Source organism: Schistocerca gregaria, chromosome 1 (genome assembly GCF_023897955.1).
Source record: "Schistocerca gregaria isolate iqSchGreg1 chromosome 1, iqSchGreg1.2, whole genome shotgun sequence".
Taxonomy (NCBI): Eukaryota; Metazoa; Arthropoda; class Insecta; order Orthoptera; family Acrididae; genus Schistocerca; species Schistocerca gregaria.
The window spans coordinates 754,633,884-754,655,906 of NC_064920.1; the positions used below are offsets into that span (position 1 = coordinate 754,633,884).

At 40.3% G+C, this 22,023-nt stretch overlaps 1 protein-coding gene across 1 annotated transcript in view; it reads left to right on the forward strand.

Annotated features, from left to right (window-relative positions):
- LOC126267776 (phenylalanine--tRNA ligase beta subunit) overlaps positions 1–22,023 on the forward strand; it is a 125,058-nt gene that overhangs the window by 40,646 nt on the left and 62,389 nt on the right. The window contains exon 3 of the mRNA XM_049973084.1: positions 11,618–11,775. Coding sequence (XP_049829041.1) covers positions 11,618–11,775 — 158 coding nt within the window. The remainder of the gene's footprint in view (positions 1–11,617; positions 11,776–22,023) is intronic.

Consider the following 22,023-nt stretch of genomic DNA (forward strand, 5'->3'; position numbering starts at 1 on the left):
TTCCCTGCCTATGTAGGTTGGGCTCAACAAAATATTTTCGCATACGGAAGAGAAAGTTGGTGACTGAAGTTTCGTAAATAGATCTCGCTGCGACAAAAACCATCTTTGCTTTAATGACTTCCATCCCAACTCGCGTATCATATTTGCCACACTCTCTCCCCTATTACGTGATAATACAAAACGAGCTGCCCTTTTTTGCACCCTTTCAGTGTCCTCCGTCAATCCCACCTGGTAAGGATCGTACATCGCGCAGCAATATTCTAACAGAGGACGAATGAGTGTAGTGTAACCTGTCTCTTTAGTGGACTTGTGCATCTTCTAAGTGTCCTGCCAATGAAGCACAACCTTTGGCTCGCCTTCCCCACAATATTATCTATGTGGACTTTCCAACTGAAGTTGTTCGTAATTTCAACACCCAGGTACTTATTTGAATTGACAGCCTTGAGAATTGTACTATTTATCGAGTAATCGAATTCCAACGGATTTCTTTTGGAACTCATGTGAATCACCTCACACTTTTCATTATTTAGCGTCAACTGCCACCTGCCACACCATACAGCAATCTTCTCTAAATCGCTTTGCAACTGATACTGGTCTTTGGATGACTTTAGTAGACGGTAAATTACAGCATCATCTGCTAACAACCTAAGAGAACTGCTCAGATTGTCACCCAGGTCATTTATATAGATCAGGAACAGCAGAGGTCCTAGGACGCTTCCCTGGGGAACACCTGTTATCACTTCAGTTTTACTCGATGATTTGCCGTCTATTACTACAAACTGCGACCTTCCTGACAGGAAATCATGAATCCAGTCGCACAACTGAGACGATACCCCATAGGTCCGCAGCTTTATTAGAAGTTGCTTGTGAGGAACGGTGTCAAAACCCATCTGGAAATCCAGAAATATGGAATCAATTTGAGACCCTCTGTCGATAGCGGCCATTACTTCGTGCGAATAAAGAGCTAGCTTTGTTGCACAACAACGATGTTTTCTGAAACCATGCTGATTACGTATCAATAGATCGTTCCCTTCGAGGTGATTCATGATGTTTGAATTAGAGTCCTGCATGACCGAGTAAGCGAGCACAAAATACGGGATGGGGTGAGCACACCCTAACTGGATAGGCTGCCCGCACTAGTTCTAGTGACCGAGCATAGATGCCTTGACCGAATATGTAGCACGTAACTTCAAACACATTACACATGTCATTATCCGTGTGAGACTGCAGCCAGTACGGGCTTCTCATTTGTGGTGTGTCTCTCTATGTAATAATGCAGCGCGACGAAACCAGTGCAGTAAGACGTAAGATTGAAACCAATGTTTACACAATGAAGAAACGGGAAGGTCTTAAAAGCCAAGTGTGGAGTACATTTCTGTTGGTTGTAGATGAAAACAGTGCATCTACTGGGTACGTATCGTGCATAAACTGCTCCACATTATTGTGCTTCTAGTCAGTAACCACTCATTTAAAGGGAAAAAAGTTGCTAGAAACCTCAGAAAGATACAGCCCCTTCAGGGCTACCGGCAGTAATAAAAAATAGTATTACAGAAAAGTGTGTTGCAATGGGTGCTAAAGATATGAGACCTTTTAATGTTGTTCCCGGTGAATGTTTCAGAGAACTACGCCAAGAATTAATATATCTAGGTGCCTATTAGGGAGAAGATGGCAGATGTCATGCCACATCCCTCTACTATAAGCAGACATGTCAAAGAACAAGCTGGTACAAAACGAAACAGCATATGCCTTCTGTTATTGCGGAAGTTATTAATAAAAAATGTGCTGCGACTGTTGATATGTGGATTGATTCGCGTAATCAGGTGCACTATTTGGCGCTTATGACACATTACATTAACACAGATTGTTCTCTTGTGAACCATGTTTTATTTACAATAAAATTCCCGGACGTTAAGAAGATGGTAGTAAATATTATGAAAGAAATTTAACAGAGGACGGCTGATTGGGACATTTCGCCGGACATGTTGCACAGTTTTGTTTTTGTCTCCGTCCAGGGTGCCAATGTAACAAAGGCTTTGGAAAATCATGAAAGAATCCCTTGTGCTGCTCATTGTATAAACACAGCACTTATCCACACTTTTGATGAAGATAACTTATTGTTAAATCATGGCCGGCCGATGTGGCCGAGCGGTTCTAGGCGCTACAATCTGGAACTGCGCGACCGCTACGGTCGCAGGTTCGAATCCTGCCTCGCGCATGGATGTGTGTGATGTCCTTAGGTTAGTTAGGTTTAAGTAGTTCTAAGTTCTAGGGGACTGATAACCTGAGATGTTAAGTCCCATAGTGCTCAGAGCCATTTGAACAAGCACACCTAGTGAAAGATGCTTTAGTAAAGCTGGCATGTCACTAACAAATCGCCGCAGCCAATTAAATCCAGAACGCGTTAGTGATTTACTGCTGATCAGCAATAACTATAATTTTGTTTCTGTTGCAAGCAAGTGAAAAGTATGACAAGTTACGTCTTTAAATGTTTAATGTTCTTTGTATGCTTTCTTGTCTTCTAGATTACAGGGAACGCACTTATTTAATGTTTCCTATTAATGAAAGGAAAAATATATCTTCTGTTTGGAAATGAAACTCCTATCTGCGATTGTACTGAAATATCATTTTACTTTCCACGTGCTTTATGAACTTAGCTGTGTCACGTACCCATTCTTGGAAACGTTACTTTTGTATTAAAAGAGAGAGAGACAGAGATAAATACATTGTGTGTGTGTGTGTGTGTGTGTGTGTGTGTGTGTGTGTGTGTGTGTGTGTGTGTGTTTGTGAGAGAGAGAGAGAGAGAGAGAGAGAGAGAGAGAGAGAGAGAGAGAGAGAGAGAGGGCGAGGCGAGGTGAGACATCAGCGGTGACCGGTCATGCTCGGTTATCCACATGTCCGGAATCCGGACAACAGACATGGGACGAGTACGTGATTGAGCCGAGTCGTATGGGGCCAGACACGAGCAGCTCGGTCCTCCTTTCAGCAGGCGAGCCGTGTCCGATCAAACATTGAGTGTTGCAGCACTCTAGTTTAAATACAGTATATGCTGCAAAACCCTACTGCAAACCGACGTCAATGATATAGGTCTGTAGTTAGATGGATTACCCCTACTACGCTTCTTAAACACTGGTGCGACCTGCGCATTTTTCCAATCTGTAGGTACAGATCTATCGGTGAGCTAGCAGTTGTATATGATTGCTAAGTAGGGAGCTATTGTATCAGCGTAATCTGAAAGGAACCTTATCTGTATACAATCTGGACCTGAAGACTTGCCCATATCAAGCGATTTGAGTTGGTTCGCAACCCCTAAGGTATCTACTTCTAAGAAACTCGTGCTAGCAGCTGTTCGTGTTTCAAATTCTGGAATATTCCATTTGTCTTCCCTGGTGAAGGAATTTTGGAAAACTGCGTTCAATATGATGCTGACTCCTTCAGATGAGGCCACAGACTGGGCTGAGCTCTTGCGTGCTTGGCACTATATTGACCTCGGTGTGAGGATGCCACTATGCTGAAAGGGAGGTGTGGTCTTGTTGAGTACCTCTCAGAGATTGTCATTGATTGTAGTGAGCCATCACTAATGTCAGTGCTGAATTTGATGTGGCACTACAATCTCTGTACAATGTCACAGTTTTCGAATGGACAGGGTGAAGAGCAAGGAGTATAAAGCATATAAAGTAGTGAGAGGTGTGGGATGGTAGTGCGCTTAAGTGTCCTTGTTGCTTGTGTGTCTAATTGATAAAAGGTAATCACATCATGGTCAGCGTCAAAGCGGGCTATCATGGAGCAGATGTCAGAAATTGTAGCAGCCAAAGCAGATAAAATACAATGGAAATAGTTGTCTAAGTCGTGGAAGCACTGTGGGATTGGGAGAAGGAAATAGCTTATTGCAAGTCTCCAGAGTACACAGAAAAGAGATCAGAAAAACTCAATGAAAATGGATTGAAAACAGGCCTCATGATGTAAGGAATAGGAAGATTTTGGAGAGGATGGAAAGGAGGGGGAAGGAGAAAATATAAAGGGAGAGGGACAGACCTGTGGATAGTTTGCCTGTACCTGCAATACTTTCAACAGCCATTAATGTAGTTGAATCTGTCAATCCAGTAATGGACAGGGCAGAATTTGACGACTGGTGGTACAGGTTGTTGAGTTGGAACATTAGTATAGTTAGAGACAAGAGAGGTGATGTTATGCAACTTTGTGAGATTTTATGCACTCCACAGAATAATAACAGAGTCAAGGAGAATACCGAAGCAGTACCAGCTCTGAAATCATGTGGAATTGTGAAGTGTGGGTGGCAGGAATGGGTGTGGGCTGTTCCAAATTGAATAAGTGTTTGGATAACAACATGGGTGATGCTAGTGCAGCAGTATCATCTATCCCACTGGGGGGGGGGGGGGGGGGGGGGAGGAGTCTTGATTAGAGGGTGTGGATCCTGGGCCTGATCCATAGGGAATTTCAAGCACTGGTGATTTTTGCATCACACAAAGTGGAACAGCAGACGATTTTGTTATTACACATACTATGGGAAATGCACAAGAAGTTGTTGCAGATGTTGTGGCCAGAACAGTACAGCCAATTAATTCCCCAGAAGAAGGATATGCATAGAAAAAGGAAAAGGGGATGGAGATTTATTTGTGAAGTTAGTGATTGGGCAGACAAGACGGAATCTGTTGAGGAGTGTGTGCAAGGGGTTGGGAATGTAACGGTGGCACAAGCAGTTGGTCACAGCCTTGCAGAGCGAGCTGCTGATATGTGCTGTGAGTTGTTTACAATGCAAGCACAGTGTGATATGCACAACAAGTGCAAAGTAGGAAAAGTGTATGAGGCATGAAAAGTAGGAGAAGGATATGAACAAATCTGAGAGTAAACTTTCTGACTGAACATTATAGCAAAATTGACCTTTGGCAGTGGGAAATTGTTGCCAGTGTAGAGCCGTCACAAGATGCTTCTGCCATTATGGAACAAATTGGTTAAAACGGTGTACAAGTATGTAAAAGGCTTAACTCGTATGATATCTTGCCACTAGGCTCCAGGGAGTTTCTTTGAGGGAACAGGAGTACCAGGAACCAAACATTTTGTGAAGGTTTCAGTCTTGATGAGCACTACATTGAGGGGGATTGATGGGACAATCTGTTGAAGTATGGTGAGTGGTTGGTTGGTGGGTTGGTTTGGGGAAGGGGACCAAACAGCGAGATCATTGGTCCCATTAGATGAGGGAAGAATTGGGAAGGAAATCTGCCGTGCCCTTTCAAAGGAACCATCCCGGCATTTGCGTGAAGCGATTTAGGGAAATCATGGAAAACGTAAATCAGGATGGCCGGACGCGGGTTTGAACTGTCATCCTCCCAAATGCAAGTCCAGTGTGCTAACCGCTCTGCCACCTTACTCGGTGGTACATTTGTGAGGATAGATTTGGAAATACATTTTGTAAGAAAGCATAAGAAGAACTGTTTTTGCAAGAACAAATCTCCAAATGATGTCCAATACAATGGGTTAAAAAAGCCTCTGGATAGACAAATGAGGTGCCAAGCATAAGAGTGTAATGGAGCCAGACGAAGTATTGTTAAAGTAGATATGTTAAGGATAAGTTATTAGGAGATAAAAGAGTTGTCCAGTGTCATTTTAGTGTGGAATGAGAATTAGAAGTTGTGTGTGCATAAGCATGCCAAGTAGTGAAATATGTTTAAAATAATGAGGAGAGTGTGATGCCCATGAGAGATGATGTGACATTAAGCAATGTGAGGAGAGATTCCAAGGCGACAAAAGCCATAGTGAGTGCATATGTGACATTTTAGAGTGTGTGCTGAAGAGGATTAAAGGCCTAGGAACAGGACACGAGGGCATGGAGAGAGAGAGATGCCAAGGGCACAGGACTTGCAGGACAAAAAATAAAGGCAGGCTGTTGTGTGTGTCCCAAGAGAACTAATGTACTATTAAGTAGAATAGTAAATAAATGGCTTAGCAGCATAAGAGGAAGTCTAATGATGAGTAAGCATTGTAGGTTAAATTCAGTCTCTTAACCATGCGGTTTAAGCCACCGGACACTCCTTTAGTGAAAACTAGTTCCATAAATGTGATACGACATCCAATTGACTTGGAAATCTCAGGTGTAGGCTGGTTCTAGGTGGCGACCTTGGAGGAGGGGGGGGGGGGGGGGGGGGAGAGGCAGATCTTCCCATAGAAGGTGGTAATGGTGTCACTTCTATTTTGTGGGTAAATCTGGGGGAAGATAGTGGTAAAGCATTGCAGCTGACACTGGCAGCTGGCAAGCGTGACATGTAGAAATTGTGGTTATGGTAACAGGACTGTTTATTCATTGTGAAACAGGCCAAGCATGGCTGTGCAAAACCTGCAGCACCGTGGTAAGATACGGTTCTTGCAGGGGTTTCTCCACTGACAGGCTTCAGTGGTGGTGTCGAGAACATGACTAGATGTGGCACAGTAGCATAACAGATGCTCAGATAGTCAGTATTAATAGCTATCATTTTGTAGCAGATTCATTTACAGTCCATCATTGCTGCTAGGATGTGGAGGCTAAGCCTGACAGGGGGTGAAGTCATGGGGAAAGTTTAGGTATCCGTTGTTGTTATAGCTTTCCGCACAAAATCTCCTTTTCGGACTTGTGCCACTGCATGGGCTATCCCAGGCCTACTGCCCATGGGTGCAGTGGGTCGAGTCTCACTCACAGTGGCCATCTTCTGCTGCTTCTGGTGCAGGTGCTGTTACGTGTCACGGCATCACCTGCCGGGATGCATGTGTAAACTGTGAGCTGGATACCTCTGCAAGAATTCTGGTCACCTCTGAGTGCCGATGGTGCCGTGTGCTTGTGGCGCAACTCACACAGCTGGGTCATGTGCCAGTACTGGGCCAGTACCCATGCTGGGCGCACATTTGACAGTCAGCTGTCTGACCACTAGCTGTCATCTTGCTGGACCCAAGGTCCTTGCCATGGGCTGAGAGGGGTGTGATTGCTGCTCTGTGTCATCAGAGTGCAAGTGTCTTAGTGAAACAAAGTGTTTATTTTGATAGCTGTGTTTCTGTGGGCCACTCCCAGCCAGCAACCCTGCCACAACCCCTCACCATCAGCCATCCAGCACCCCGTGGGTTAGCTTCAACATGACTGTATTAACAGTCTATGCATTATACTCAAGTGTGTCAAGTAAGGAGAGACCCTGAACTTTCCTTGTTTCTTTACTAACCCAGTCTCGAAACTTTTTGGCTGACAAGGTGTACCATCAAGGTCTTTGGTTTGGGTGTGAGTGAGTAGACTTCAACCACTTTCAAGACCCACCAACATTTATTTATATTCTATGACTTAATTTATATCTCTGCACTTTACAGTGCTCTAATGTACTTTGTTGTTGTGTTCCCAACTCCTGATGGCATTATGAATCAATCCTTAAACACAGTTCTGGGTGGTATGTTCCTTAGCTTTTCCACAGAAATTTTGGTGCTGTCTTTGATGTCATGTCTATACCTTATCCTTGGTTTTCCTCTTCTCATATGACCAGCTGTTCCAAGTAATACAGCTCTCTCTGGTGGGTTTCTGCTTCCATGACATGTCCAACCTACTTTAGTTTCATCTGCAATATTTTAGCCTCTAAATATGCTCTCTTTAAAAATTGTCTCCAGGACTGTTTTATTTTGTGCTTTTTCAGTCTATGAAATCCTTTGAATCCTTCTTCAAACTCAAGTTTCGAAAGATATATAATTTTTTTCTCAGTAGTCTCCTGATAAGTTTGATGCATCCTGCAAGGATTTCTTTTCCTCTCCCAATCTCTTCATTTCAGAATAGCACTTACACCCAGTGACCTTAGTTGTTTGTGGGATATATTCTGATCTGTCTCTTTACCTACAATTTTTGCACATTACAGCACTGTAAAAGTTATTCCATGATATCAGAATACATGTCCTATCATCCACTTCCCTCTTCTAGTCAGTGTTTTCCATACATTCCTTTCCTTGCTGATTCTTGAAAGAACCTTCTTATTTCATAACATATCAGCACACTTGATTTTCAGTGTTCTCCTTTAAAACCACATATCAGTTGCTTCAGTTATCTTCTTTTTTGTTTTTCCCCCAATATCAGTGATTTACTTCCATACCAAACTGTGCTCCAGAAGTTCAGATTCCCAAATTTTCTCAAATAAGTTGGGAATTCACTTCTGCAGGACAATGAACCAGCGGTAAACAAACATCAGCTTTATTATGAGCAGCTTGCAGATATCCAGGCTAAAGAAAACTGTTGAAATTATGAAGCACATGAATAACATAAACTAGGAGATTTGCAATAATCTCCCATCATCATCATCATCATCATCATCATCAGTGACTGCAATCCAATGTGACATGTAGGCTTCCTGGCCGTACAAGTCACTAGCCCACAATAGAACTACCATCCTTTGTTCTTAATCACCAACAGCTAAAGACTGGCCCCCAGTAATAGGCTGTTGGTTAAGAGAGATCAGCGTGTGCAGAAAAGAATCTATAAACCAACTCCCTTGTCTCTTCTGTTCATGCCCATGTCCATTCCTCCTATTAAGGCTGTTGGTGCTTAAAACAGTGGCAGCCCTCACTGCATGACCTTGAAAATGAGAAATTCCCATTCCAGAAAGGAGTAGTTTGAACAGCTTAAAATAAAACCTTTGAAAGTGCAATGAAACATGATCTCTCATATTCTATTTTATTTTACAGTATATTACAATATGAGACGGCATTACACCCACAAGGATGTAATAAACATGCATAAGAATTAAAATGAAATAAAAGAAATTATTCAGATAGTGAAGGGAGACGAAAATTTAATAGTAATGGGTGACTGGAATTCGAGTGTAGGAAAAGGGAGAGAAGGAAACATAGTAGGTGAATATGGATTGGGGCTAAGAAATGAAAGAGGAAGCCGCCTAGTAGAATTTTGCACAGAGCACAACTTAATCATAGCTAACACTTGGTTTAAGAATCATGAAAGAAGGTTGTATACGTGGAAGAACCCTGGAGATACTAAAAGGTATCAGATAGATTATATAATGGTAAGACAGAGATTTAGGAACCAGGTTTTAAGTTGTAAGACATTTCCAGGGGCAGATGTGGACTCTGACCACAATCTATTGGTTATGACCTGTAGATTAAAACTGAAGAAACTGCAAAAATGTGAGAAATTAAGGAGATGGGACCTGGATAAACTGAAAGAACCAGAGGTTGTACAGAGTTTCAGAGAGAGCATAAGGGAACAATTGACAGGAATAGGGGAAAGAAATACAGTAGAAGAAGAATGGGTAGCTCTGAGGGATGTAGTAGTGAAGGCAGCAGAGGATAAAGTAGGTACAAAGACAAGGGCTGCTAGAAATCCTTGGGTAACAGAAGAAATATTGAATTTAATTGATGAAAGGAGAAAATATAAAAATGCAGTAAATGAAGCAGGCAAAAAGGAATACAAACGTCTCAAAAATGAGATCGGCAGGAAGTGCAAAATGGCTAAACAGGGATGGCTAGAGGAAAAATGTAAGGATGTAGAAGCTTATCTCACTAGGGGTAAGATAGATACTGCCTACAGGAAAATTAAAGAGACCTTTGGAGAGAAGAGAACCACGTGTATGAATATCAAGAGCTCAAATGGCAGCCCAGTTCTAAGCAAAGAAGGGAAGGCAGAAAGGTGGAAGGAGTATATAGAAGGCTTATACAAGGGCGATGTACTTGAGGACAATATTATGGAAATAGAAGGGGATGTAGATGAAGACGAAATGGGAGATACGATACTGCGTGAAGAGTTTGACAGAGCACTGAAAGACTTGAGTCGAAACAAGGCCCCCGGAGTAGACAAGATTCCATTAGAACTACTGACGGCCTTGGGAGAGCCAGTCATGACAAAACTCTACCAGCTGGTGAGCAAGATGTATGAGACAGGCGAAATACCCTCAGACTTCAAGAAGAATATAATAATTCCAATCCCAAAGAAAGCAGGTGCTGACAGATGTGAAAATTACCGAACTATCAGTTTAATAAGCCACGGCTGCAAAATACTAACGCGAATTCTTTACAGACGAATGGAAAAACTGGTAGATGCAGACCTCGGGGAGGATCAGTTTGGATTCCGTCGAAATGTTGGAACACGTGAGGCAATACTGACCTTACGACTTATCTTAGAAGAAAGATTAAGAAAAGGCAAACCTACGTTTCTAGCATTTGTAGACTTAGAGAAAGCTTTTGACAATGTTGACTGGAATACTCTTTTTCAAATTCTAAAGGTGGCAGGGGTAAAATACAGGGAGCGAAAGGCTATTTATAATTTGTACAGAAACCAGATGGCAGTCATAAAAGTCGAGGGGCATGAAAGGGAAGCAGTGGTTGGGAAAGGAGTGAGACAGGGTTGTAGCCTCTCCCCGATGTTATTCAATCTGTATATTGAGCAAGCAGTAAAGGAAACAAAAGAAAAATTTGGAGTAGGTATTAAAATTCATGGAGACGAAGTAAAAACTTTGAGGTTCGCCGATGACATTGTAATTCTGTCAGAGACGGCAAAGGACTTGGAAGAGCAGTTGAACGGAATGGACAGTGTCTTGAAAGGAGGATATAAGATGAACATTAACAAAAGCAAAACGAGGATAATGGAATGTAGTCAAATTAAATCGGGTGATGCTGAGGGAATTAGATTAGGAAATGAGACACTTAAAGTAGTAAAGGAGTTTTGCTATTTAGGAAGTAAAATAACTGATGATGGTCGAAGTAGAGAGGATATAAAATGTAGACTGGCAATGGCAAGGAAAGCGTTTCTGAAGAAGAGAAATTTGTTAACATCGAATATAGATTTATGTATCAGGAAGTCGTTTCTGAAAGTATTTGTTTGGAGTGTAGCCATGTATGGAAGTGAAACATGGACGATAACTAGTTTGGACAAGAAGAGAATAGAAGCTTTCGAAATGTGGTGCTACAGAAGAATACTGAAGATAAGGTGGATAGATCACGTAACAAATGAGGAGGTATTGAATAGGATTGGGGAGAAGAGAAGTTTGTGGCACAACTTGACTAGAAGAAGGGATCGGTTGGTAGGACATGTTTTGAGGCATCAAGGAATCACAAATTTAGCATTGGAGGGCAGCGTGGAGGGTAAAAATCGTAGAGGGAGACCGAGAGATGAGTACACTAAGCAGATTCAGAAGGATGTAGGTTGCAGTAGGTACTGGGGGATGAAGCAGCTTGCACAGGATAGAGTAGCATGGAGAGCTGCATCAAACCAGTCTCAGGACTGAAGACAACAACAACAACAACAACAAGAATTAAAATATTATGTGATATTTTCTTATTATGTTATTTAAAGTGCATTTCGTCTGTTTAGAGCTGAGTATGGCAAGTATGAGAATATAAAATGTAATATTACAATTTTGTCTGAAATGATAATGTTGGTAAGACATTTTAAAACTAATTTCACTATTTAACAATAACATACATAGCATTAATTTCTGGTTGCTACTAGGATATGTAAAAATAATGAGCTCTATATTAGTAAAAGCTTGAAAATTTGCTTTTAAAATGTTTTTGTCAGTGGTTGAACTACTGTCAAGCAGAAATAATATTACTTGACGCATTTGATTACAGTAAATATATTCTTCCTTCAATACAGACCACAGAGAAGCAGATGCAGGCAAAGGAACAAGGATTGGAGCATACTGAAACAGCAGCATCAGAAGATGTAATTTATAGGATTGACATACCAGCCAATCGTTATGATCTCCTTTGTTTAGAGGGCCTTGTCACAGGACTTCTTGTTTTTCTGGGAAGGTAGGTTTTCGAATAAGCTTACATAGTCATATTATAAATGTGAAGAAAACATTATTAGTATGCATGACATACATTTTATGTTCACTAAACTGTACATGTATGTAATAAAGGAGCTCATAATTTCCTGTTCATACAACATATCATTTTGAAGGATTGCTAATGATGCACACAGATGAAACTATTGTTATTGAATGTATCACTGCAGTGCAGAAGCTGTAAGGGTTGAAAGGAGATGCTAAATTAGTCTTCCATAATAGATTAGAAGACATTATTACTATGCATGACACAAATTTCCCATGTTTACTAAACCGTAAATTTACGTAATAAAGAAACTAGTAAGTTCCTGTTCATACAGCACATGAATTTTCAGAATTGCTAGTGATGCACACCTAAGAAACTATTATTATTGAATATACTACTACAGTAAGAGGCTACAGTGGTTAAACCCTTAGCTTACAATGTCATGTGAGAGACGTAGCATGCCGACCTTGCCAAACATCACCTAGACATATCAGAGACGTGGTACGTTTACTGCACCAAACAAGCGCATGTCATGTGAGAGATGTCATCGGTCAGCCGCACCAAATGTAAACAGAATGTCTCTGACACGTTGCAGAGCTGATTGAGTATACGTGGCATACACAAAGTGTTTTTCACCGCATTCGGACCCGCCGACATTACAAAAATACTTTCACAATGTTCCCGATATGTAGCAAACGTGTTCACAAGGAAAGGGAGACGTGTGTTGGCATAGCCAACAATGATTTTGCAGGATATTTTGACAGCGGCAGTGACAGTGGTAGCGATGTTTTACCTCCTGTACGAAAACAGTGTAAGCGGTTGGTGATTGAAGATGATATTGATGAAGAAGAGCAAGTCTAGCAGCAACAATCAGAGTCATGGATGTGGCAAAAGGAAGTCAATGAACCAACAAGCTGGACAAATATGGAAATTCCCGGAATAAAGGAAGCAGCTTTACAGCACGTGAGTACAACCATAAGAGAATTAGACGTTTTCTATGTAATATTTAATAGTACATTTTGGGAAGACATCGTAACTGAGATGAATAGATATACACAAGACGTACTCAACAATGAACATAAGAGACGAAAAATGGACCAAAAGTGGTCTCCTATTGGCTGTAATGAAATAAAAATATACATTGCGCTATGTAGAATCCTGGCTGAAGTAAGGAAACCGTCGATTCAGATGTATTGGTATAGGAGGGCCGTTATAGAAACTCCAATATTTAAGAAGATGATGCCATTCAGGTGATTTCTGCACATAAGTAGATTTCAGCATCTAGAGAATAACAGCTTAGCCAACAACACAGATAAGCTGTACAAGCTAAGGCCAGTCATAGATAACTTCAATCAAAAATTTAAGGAAGTATACACAATGCAAGAGAATATTGTCATTGATGAATCATTAATGAAATTTAAGGGGCGCTTATCCTACAAACAATTTAACCTATCAAAAAGAGTGAGGTTTGGTATTAAAATTTATAAATTGATTGAGTCAGGTTCAGGATACTGCTGTGATTTTAAGATATACACGGGTAGTGACAAACGTGGTGCTAGTGGTAGTGACTCTGAAAGTGCAGTTCTAGAACTATCACAGTCGGTATTACACATAGGGCATACTCTATATTTAGATAACTGGTTTTCTTCACCGAAACTTTTCAAAACTCTCCTCACCAATAAAACTAGTGTGATTGGAACAATGTGCTCAAACAGAAAAAACATCCCCAGAGGCTTCCTGAAGACAACATTAAAGAAGGGAGAATATACAGTGAGGAGTTGTAATGAAATATTGGCACTAAAATGGAAAGGTAAACGAGACATTTATGTGCTTTCCACAAAACATTCAACAGCAGAAATGATTGCCACAGGCACACCTCTCCGCAATGCATCGTGGAAACAAAAAGGTGTTGTCGAATACAATAGAGAAATGACTGGAATTGATTGCCAAGATCAGATGCTCGCATGCTTCCCTGTGATTAGAAAATGTATGAAACGATACCGCAAGATATTCATTTACCTATTTGATGTTGCTTTATTTAACACGTACATTTTGTATTACAAAATACATTGGGACAAACGACAGAGCTACGCAGAATATAGGATTCACATTGCAGAATCATTGTTGAAAACTACACCTTTACCAGAATATAATCGGAAGGGACGATTAGCATCCGTCAATATACCACAAAGACTGCATGTGCAACATTGGGTACATTTTTCCAAACATATTGATCCAACACCATCAAAAGTAAATCCTGCGAGAGCTTGTGTAGTGTGCAGAAGCATAAACGATGCAGCGAAAAAACGTGGGAATGCAATAAGCGCAGGGTTGCATTACATGTGCCAGATTGATTTGAACGATATCATACAATCAAAGACTATTAAATTAGTGTACATGTCATTATGAAGATGTTGCGTTTGAAAATATGTTTGCCAATGTACTAACGTAAGAGGTCCCAGAATGTTTTGAACAAAATATTATACAGTCTTACAGCATTGAATTGTTGTGAATATAATGATGTATTTCATCAATGTACGTTTACTTATAAAGGGAAATAAAACATTTGTGAATATATTGTTGCGTTTGAGACAATGAGTGTTTCATTTCCAATGGGCAACTAATTGTCATTATTTATGATACGTGTAGAAATGTCATATTACTGGTATCTCACACACGTACTCACAAATCCCAAAGGCGTCTGCCACCAGGCGTAGTGCACCACAGCCTTAGCATGTGTAAGCGCCGGGAATCGTAAGGCACATCCGTACCTTGCAGCCACTTACGGCTCACACTAGCAGAACTTACATCGTAAGGCAAAGGGTTAAAAGAGATGCTAAATTTGTCTTCAATAATAGATATGTTCTGTGTCAAATCTCAACATTCCTGCTCCCAAATTTGCAAGTAGATACTTAATTAGCAATGTACAAAGAATATTCAAAAAGTAAGGGCTGTTGATGATGATTAAATGTTGGAAGTTCAGAATAAAGTTGTTCGGACGCAGTGTCATCAATTAATTGTTTGGTAAGTGACAGAAATCATTGTTTTGATTCATTAGTCATTTGTCTGTGAATGAAAGCAAACAACAGTAGCTTCAAAGTCATTGTTCACATGTCGCAAAGTGCATACTGTAATTGAGTTTTGTGTGTGCTGAAGAATATGCAATTTCTCCTGTTCATCAGGGACAGTACCTAGTTTATTTGGCCTACAGCATTGGGGGTAGGAAAGGTTAGACAGTGGTGGTCAGACTTTAAAATTGGCTCTACAAATGTGCTTGATGAAGAGTTGGGTGGCAGGCCCGGTGTTCAGACTGATTAAATTGTGCACGAACTGGGCAAAAAACTGCAGTTTTAACTGGTTTATGAATTTCATGATGAATGCATCACTATTTACGAAGATGTGCAAATCTTGAAATTATGTGAAAAGTGGGAGCTGAAGATAGCTATCAGCCAAAATAAAGTGTAAGGAATGTCAGGTGTTTTTGAACTGCTGTCAGCAAGATGGAGATGATCTGTTTTCCCATAGTTTCATGGTTATTGAGACATGAATATTCACAGCAGCACAGAATGAAAGCAGCAATCAGTGAAGTGCCACCATTCAACATCACCAAAACAACATAAATTTGAGCAATTTTCTTACTTAAGTCTAGAAATTATGGATGCCATTTCTTGGGACAAAACTGGTGTTTGTTTTGGTTGATTTTTATGAAAAGTGTGTCAGCAGTTACATCTGATATGTGCAGTAGAATGCTCACAAGAATGAGACGTGCCATCCAAAATTCCAAGCTAACTTACATGCCAGAGGATTAAAGAAGCTAGAAGGTACTGTAAAGTTGCGAAAGAAGTGTCCATGTAATGTTTCAATCAAATCAGATATAAACAGCACTTCAGCAGAAATAACTTCAACTTGTTTCAAAATAAGTTTTATTTATTTTTTATTGTAATCTAGTCTGGTAGGTTGTTGTACAGCGATTTACCACTATCTACAGCAGTTTTTGAAACGGAGAGCCATTCTTGTTGGGGTGGCATGAACTTCGTGGCAGGTTCTGGTCCCATGGTAGTGCATAATCTGGTACCCCGCGCTGCAGAATTAGATTCCCAGCCAGACGTTATGGCCGTCAAAGACCCTTAGAGGTCTCTGCATCATCGTGCTGTAAGCTGCGGCGGCACGCGCGTACTGGCCTGCATATAGTGTGAGGGCGCCAAAGTGTAACATGTGGTTCCAGCAGCCAATAGCGGCGCCCCCGATAGAGTATTTAAGAGCCGACCTCTCACTCTGCCAGGGTGTCTAATCGTTATGTGAGTCTCAACACATCGCCTCGACAAGACAGCGTGTTTATCACACTTTGATCTCGTTAATTGTGGACGTCTTGGATTCGTTTGGTTGTCTCTGTCTCACTGTTGCGTCTTACGTGTTGTCATTGTAAGGTCTTTTTCCGTCGACCGTCATTGTTTCATGTCCATCCTTTCCATTCGTTTGTTTGTGCACGTTGGTCCCACCTTGCTTTCTCGGCCACCCCACGACCATTCAGGTTTCGGTCGCAACAGGTTCCAACACGTAAAGATGTTTTGTCAATAAACATTAGAGGTTCTTAGACATGCTCATCATGAAAACCATATATGAATGGCAGATTAGGCTTTTTATGCAGAAAATAAAACCCAATATAATGCTTACTTCTTTAGTTGAAAATAATTCTGACTGATTTTTTAAAGTTTTATTTATTTATTTTTTTTAAAATTTGACAGCAGCTCGATTCTGGGAACTGTACACCAAAAGTTCATTCTGTACCTGTAAACTGAAAGTATGCTTGATATAATTATGAAAAATCTGCCTCAATTGCACAAACTACCTGGTGTTTACCTAGGTTTCACATTGGGTAACCACACCTTCTTCAGAACAAATGTAAAACAGCTTGCCTAAATAGGCATAGTGAAAGGCTAAAATCAACACCTACAGTGGCAAGACCCCATGCCTATTTAGGCAAGCTGTTTTATATTTGTTCTGAAAAAGGCGTGTATACCCACACTGAAACTTAGGTAAATACCAGGTAGTTTGTGCAATCAAGGCAGATTTTTCATAATTATTTCAATACTTGCAATTGCTAACGTGCTGCAATGCTGAAAGTTCTATGCTTGATATGTCGGTAATATCATGTCCATATTACAGCTTATGTTCAGCACCCATCTTATGTAGCAAATAATTGACAGTTCATCTGTAAGAATATAGAGTAGTAATGCTGTGCTGCAGTCAGTGAGCAAGGCAAAAATCAGAAAAATAAAGGTGCAAGTGGGACTACAAATAAATACTGTAATCCTTGTGTTTCACCACTTTGGTCATATGGGAACTTCTTCTCCACCATATGCTTCTCTTTCATGAATCATTTGAACTTAACAGGGGAAAAAACATACACAAAAATACACATTATTTCTGTCATACAGTTGCTCTTAGCTCTGTTTCATACCTGTCCTTTCTCATCCTTTTTTGACCACTATTCTCTCTCTATTCACCTCACTTTTTATTTAGTCATATCTGCAATTTACAATCAGTAAACAAGATTATTCCAAAGAACTAGGTAGTATGGTACAAGTGGCGCTAGAACTAAATCAGTATCTCAAACAACTTGTTTCTGTTATCAAAGCTGAACACTGTTGTTATATGTGTTATGGACCATCTATTATTTGAAGAGAGTACTATGATCTCTTGAGTAAAAGTTTATATTGTTTCTAATAATAGATCAGGTTTACAGATAATGTTATCCTGTTCTTCTTTTGTTGCTCTCTTAGAATTAATTTTTGCAAAATACAAGGTGCACAGATGTTATTCCCTAACAAAGACACTGTCTGCAGAATAACTGTGAACCAATGTCTCTGTGATTACCATATTTACTCGAATCTAAGATGCACTTTTTTTCCGCTTTTTGTAATCCAAAAAACCGCCTGCGGCTTAGAAACGAGTGCAAAATAAGCGGAAATTCTGAAAAATGTTGGTAGGTGCCGCCACAACTAACTTCAGCCATCGAATATATGTAGCGCCACACAGACATGCTTTGCAGGCCCAAAGATAAATACTTGCACCAAAACCTCTGTGTCAGTAAATAAATTTTTAAAAAGGTGGAAGATGAGCTTTTTTCTCCGCCCCGAGTTTCGACCACTGCATATTCATACATTAACCAACGAAGTAAACACAAATTCCGTATTGTTCATATTCGAATGTAGCAGCATTTCAATGGTCCAACTGGCAAGACTGTTTGGGATGTTCGTCAATGTGGCCAACTCTCCATTCTGAATTTTTTCCTACCTGTGAGAAGAGATGGTTGCTAATAGGAACTTTTATGAATTGTGAATCACATGCAGTATTCTCTTCACCATAAGAATAATACGAATATAAACATTTTGCCATGTATTCTTTTGTGTTTGCTGCTATCTCATTTAAATCCTGTCAGCCTAATAACTAATAAACTAGTGTGAGACAACAGCAAACGCGGAAGAATATACACATCATGTCATGTTTATATTTGTATTATTCTTATGCCTAATAGTGATACAGTCAGAAATGAAGCACAGCAATTGACTAGATTTTTAAATGTTAGATGACTCTAATTTCTGTGCAGAATGTAATGTACAAAAGAGGCGTCTGCAAAGATTTTCAAACGGAGAAAAATTTTAACTGAACTCTCATTAAGAACATCTTCTACCATATGCAGTCTATTATTTGGTTCTTGTTGATCATTATCAAAGAAAGCAGCAGTGCAAGTAACAACAAATAGCAGTCTCTTGCCATTGTTTCGCTAAAGAGACAATTCCTCTCTCTCTCTCTCTCTCTCTCTCTCTCTCTCTCTCTCTCTGTGTGTGTGTGTGTGTGTGTGTGTGTGTGTGTGTGTGTGTGTGTAAGCGGCAGTAGCGCGCTCAAAAGCAAGCCATACCGTGAGCGGCGACAGGTCATAAACACACATTATCAGAATGCGACAAACAATGCACGACACAATACAATAATGCATACACCTATAACAAAGAGAACAGAACTTATCAGATCAAAGAAAAATAAGCAATCGATTCAAACCAGACGAAGCGCGTGAAAAAGGAAGGGTACCAGTATAAATATGGATGGAGCGTCTGACGCATAGCAATGGCTACCTGGTAATGCTTAACTGCTAAGCTTATGACTTGAACCGAACTACTGTAGGTGCATCGTCATTCATTCGACCTAGATTGTGTCTCATATTACAATGGACCAACTTTGTTTCGATTTGGAGGTGCGGCCTAAAACTTTCCTCCCCCCTTGAATTTCGAGTCTCAAATTTCAGGTGCACCCTAGATTTGGGAAATTTTTTTTCCCTTGATTTCGAGTTTCATTTTTCAGGTGCGGCTTAGACTTTAATGCGGCTTAGATTTGAGTAAATATGGTATCCACTTTTTATGAGATGCTATTCCCATAGCACAATATTGCTGGAATTTGAAGGAATGGGAGCAGTCTGTGAGAAATTGAAGCTTTTAGTTGGTTTTTGTGCTGAGCTGAAGTTGCATTGTTGTGGAGTGGTTTGTTTAATCCAGGTCTATGTTTGTCTTTCCGTGGGCACCTATTTCATGAAGTGATCTGCCTCCCTGATGCTGTTTGTAACATTGTTTACCTCAAATACCTTCTTACGGTCATCGTTTCTCGAATTTTTGATGCAATGGTCCAGCGATGCAGTGCCACTACTTGTACCATGGGACTTCATTTTTGTTGGCAGAGTAATTTATTGGCAGTATCTGATTAGAATTAATAATGAATTTAAAAAATAGGAGTGCGGGTAAGCTACTACAAACAGCATAGTGAGCGCATTATTGTGGCCACGATAGACACGAAGCCCATGCCTACTACAGTAGTACAAGTTTATATGCCAACTAGCTTTGTAGATGATGAAGAGATTGATGAAATGTATGATGAGATAAAAGAAATTATTCAGGTAGTGAAGGGGGACGTAAATTTAATAGTCATGGGTGACTGGAATTCGAGAGTAGGAAAAGGGAGATAAGGAAACATAGTAGGTGAATATGGATTGTCGGTAAAAAATGAAAGAGAAAGCCGTCTGGTAGAATTTTGCACAGAGCATATCTTAATCATAGCTAACACTTGATTCAAGAATCATCAAAGAAGATTGTATACATGGAAGAATCCTGGAGATACTAAAAGGTATCAGATAGATTATGTAATGGTAAGACAGCGATTTAGGAACCAGGTTTTAAACTGTAAGACATTTCCAGGGGCAAATGTGGATTCTGACGACAATCTATTGGTTATGAAGTGTAGATTAAAACTGAAGAAATTGCAAAAAGGTGGGAATTTAAGGAGATGGGACCTGGATAAACTGACTAAACCAGAGGTTGTATAGAGCTTCAGGGAGACCATAAGGGAACAATTGACAGGAATGAGGGAAAGAAATGGAGTAGAAGAAGAATGGGTAGCTCTGAGGGATGAAGTAGTGAAGACAGCAGAGATCCAAGTACGTAAAAAGATGAGGGCTAGTAGAAATCCTTGGGTAACAGAATAAATATTGAACTTAATTGATGAAAGGAGAAAATATAAAAATGCAGTAAATGAATCAGGTGAAAAGGAATACAAACGTCTCAAAAATGAGATCGACAGGAAGTGAAAAATGGCTAAGCAGGCATGGCTAGAGGACAAATGTAAGGATGTAGGGGCTTATCTCACTAGGGGTAAGATAGATACTCCCTACAGGAAAATTAAAGAGACCTTTGGAGAAAAGAGAGCCACTTGTATGAATATCAGGAGCTCAGATGGAAACCCAGTTCTAAGCAAAGAAGGGAAAGCAGGAAGGTGGAAGGAGTATATAGAGGGTCTATACAAGGGTGATGTTCTTGAGGACAATATTATGGAAATGGATGTATTTGAAGATGAAATGGGAGATACGATACTGCGTGAAGAGTTTGACAGAGCACTGAAAGACCAGAGTCGGAGTAGACAACATTCCATTGGAACTACTGATGGCCTTGGGAGAGCCAGTCCTGACAGAACTCTACCATCTGGTGAGCAAGATCTTTGTGACAGGCGAAATACCCTCAGACTTCAAGAAGAATATAATAATTCCAATCCCAAAGAAAGCAGCTGTTGACAGATGTGAAAATTACCAAACTATCAGTTTAATTAGTCACACCTGCAAAATACTAACCCGAATTCTTTGCAGACGAATGGAAAAACTGGTAGAAGCAGACCTCAGGGAAGATCAGTTTGGATTCCATAGAAATGTTGAACACGTGAGACAATACTGATCTTATGACTTATCTAAGAAGAAAGATGCAGGAAAGGCAAACCTACATTTCTAGCATTTGTAGACTTGGAGAAAGCTTTTGACAATGTTGACTGGAATACTCTCTTTCAAATTCTAAAGGTGGCAGGGGTAAAATACAGGGAGCAAAAGGCTATTTACAATTTGTACAGAAACCAGATGGCAGTTATACAGAGTCGAGGGGCATGAAAGGGAAGCGGTGGTTGGGAAGGGAGTGAGACAGGGTTGTAGCCTCTCCCCGATGTTATTCAATCTGTATATTGAGCAAGCAGTGAAGGAAACAAACAAAAATTTGGAGTAGGTATTAAAATCCAGAGAGAAGAAATAAAAACTTTAAGGTTCGCCGATGACATTGTAATTCTGTCAGAGATAGAAAAGGACTTGGAAGGGCAGTTGAACGGAATGGACAGTGTCTTGAAAGGAGGATATAAGATGAAAATCAACAAAAGCAAAATGAGGATAATGGCATGTAGTCGAATTAAGTCGGGTGATCCTGGGGGAAACAGATTAGGAAATGAGATACTTAAAGTAGTAAAGAAGTTTTCCTGTTTGGGGAGCAAAATAACTGATGATGGTCGAAGTAGAGAGGATATAAAATGGCAATGGCTAGGAAAGCGTTTCTGAAGAAGAGAAATTTTTTAACATCGAGTATAGATTTAAGTGTCAGGAAGTCAATTTTGAAAGTATTTGCATGGAATGTAGCCCTGTATGGAAGTGAAACATGGACGATAAATAGTTTGGAGAAGAAGAGAATAGAAGCCTTCAAAATGTGGTGCTACAGAAGAATGTTGAAGATTAGGTGGGTAGATCATGTAACTAATGAGGAGGTCTTGAATAGGATTGGGGAGAAGAGAAGTTTGTGGCACAACTTGACTAGAATAAGGGATTGGTTGGTAGGACATGTTCTGAGGCATCAAGGGATTGCAAATTTAGCATTGGAG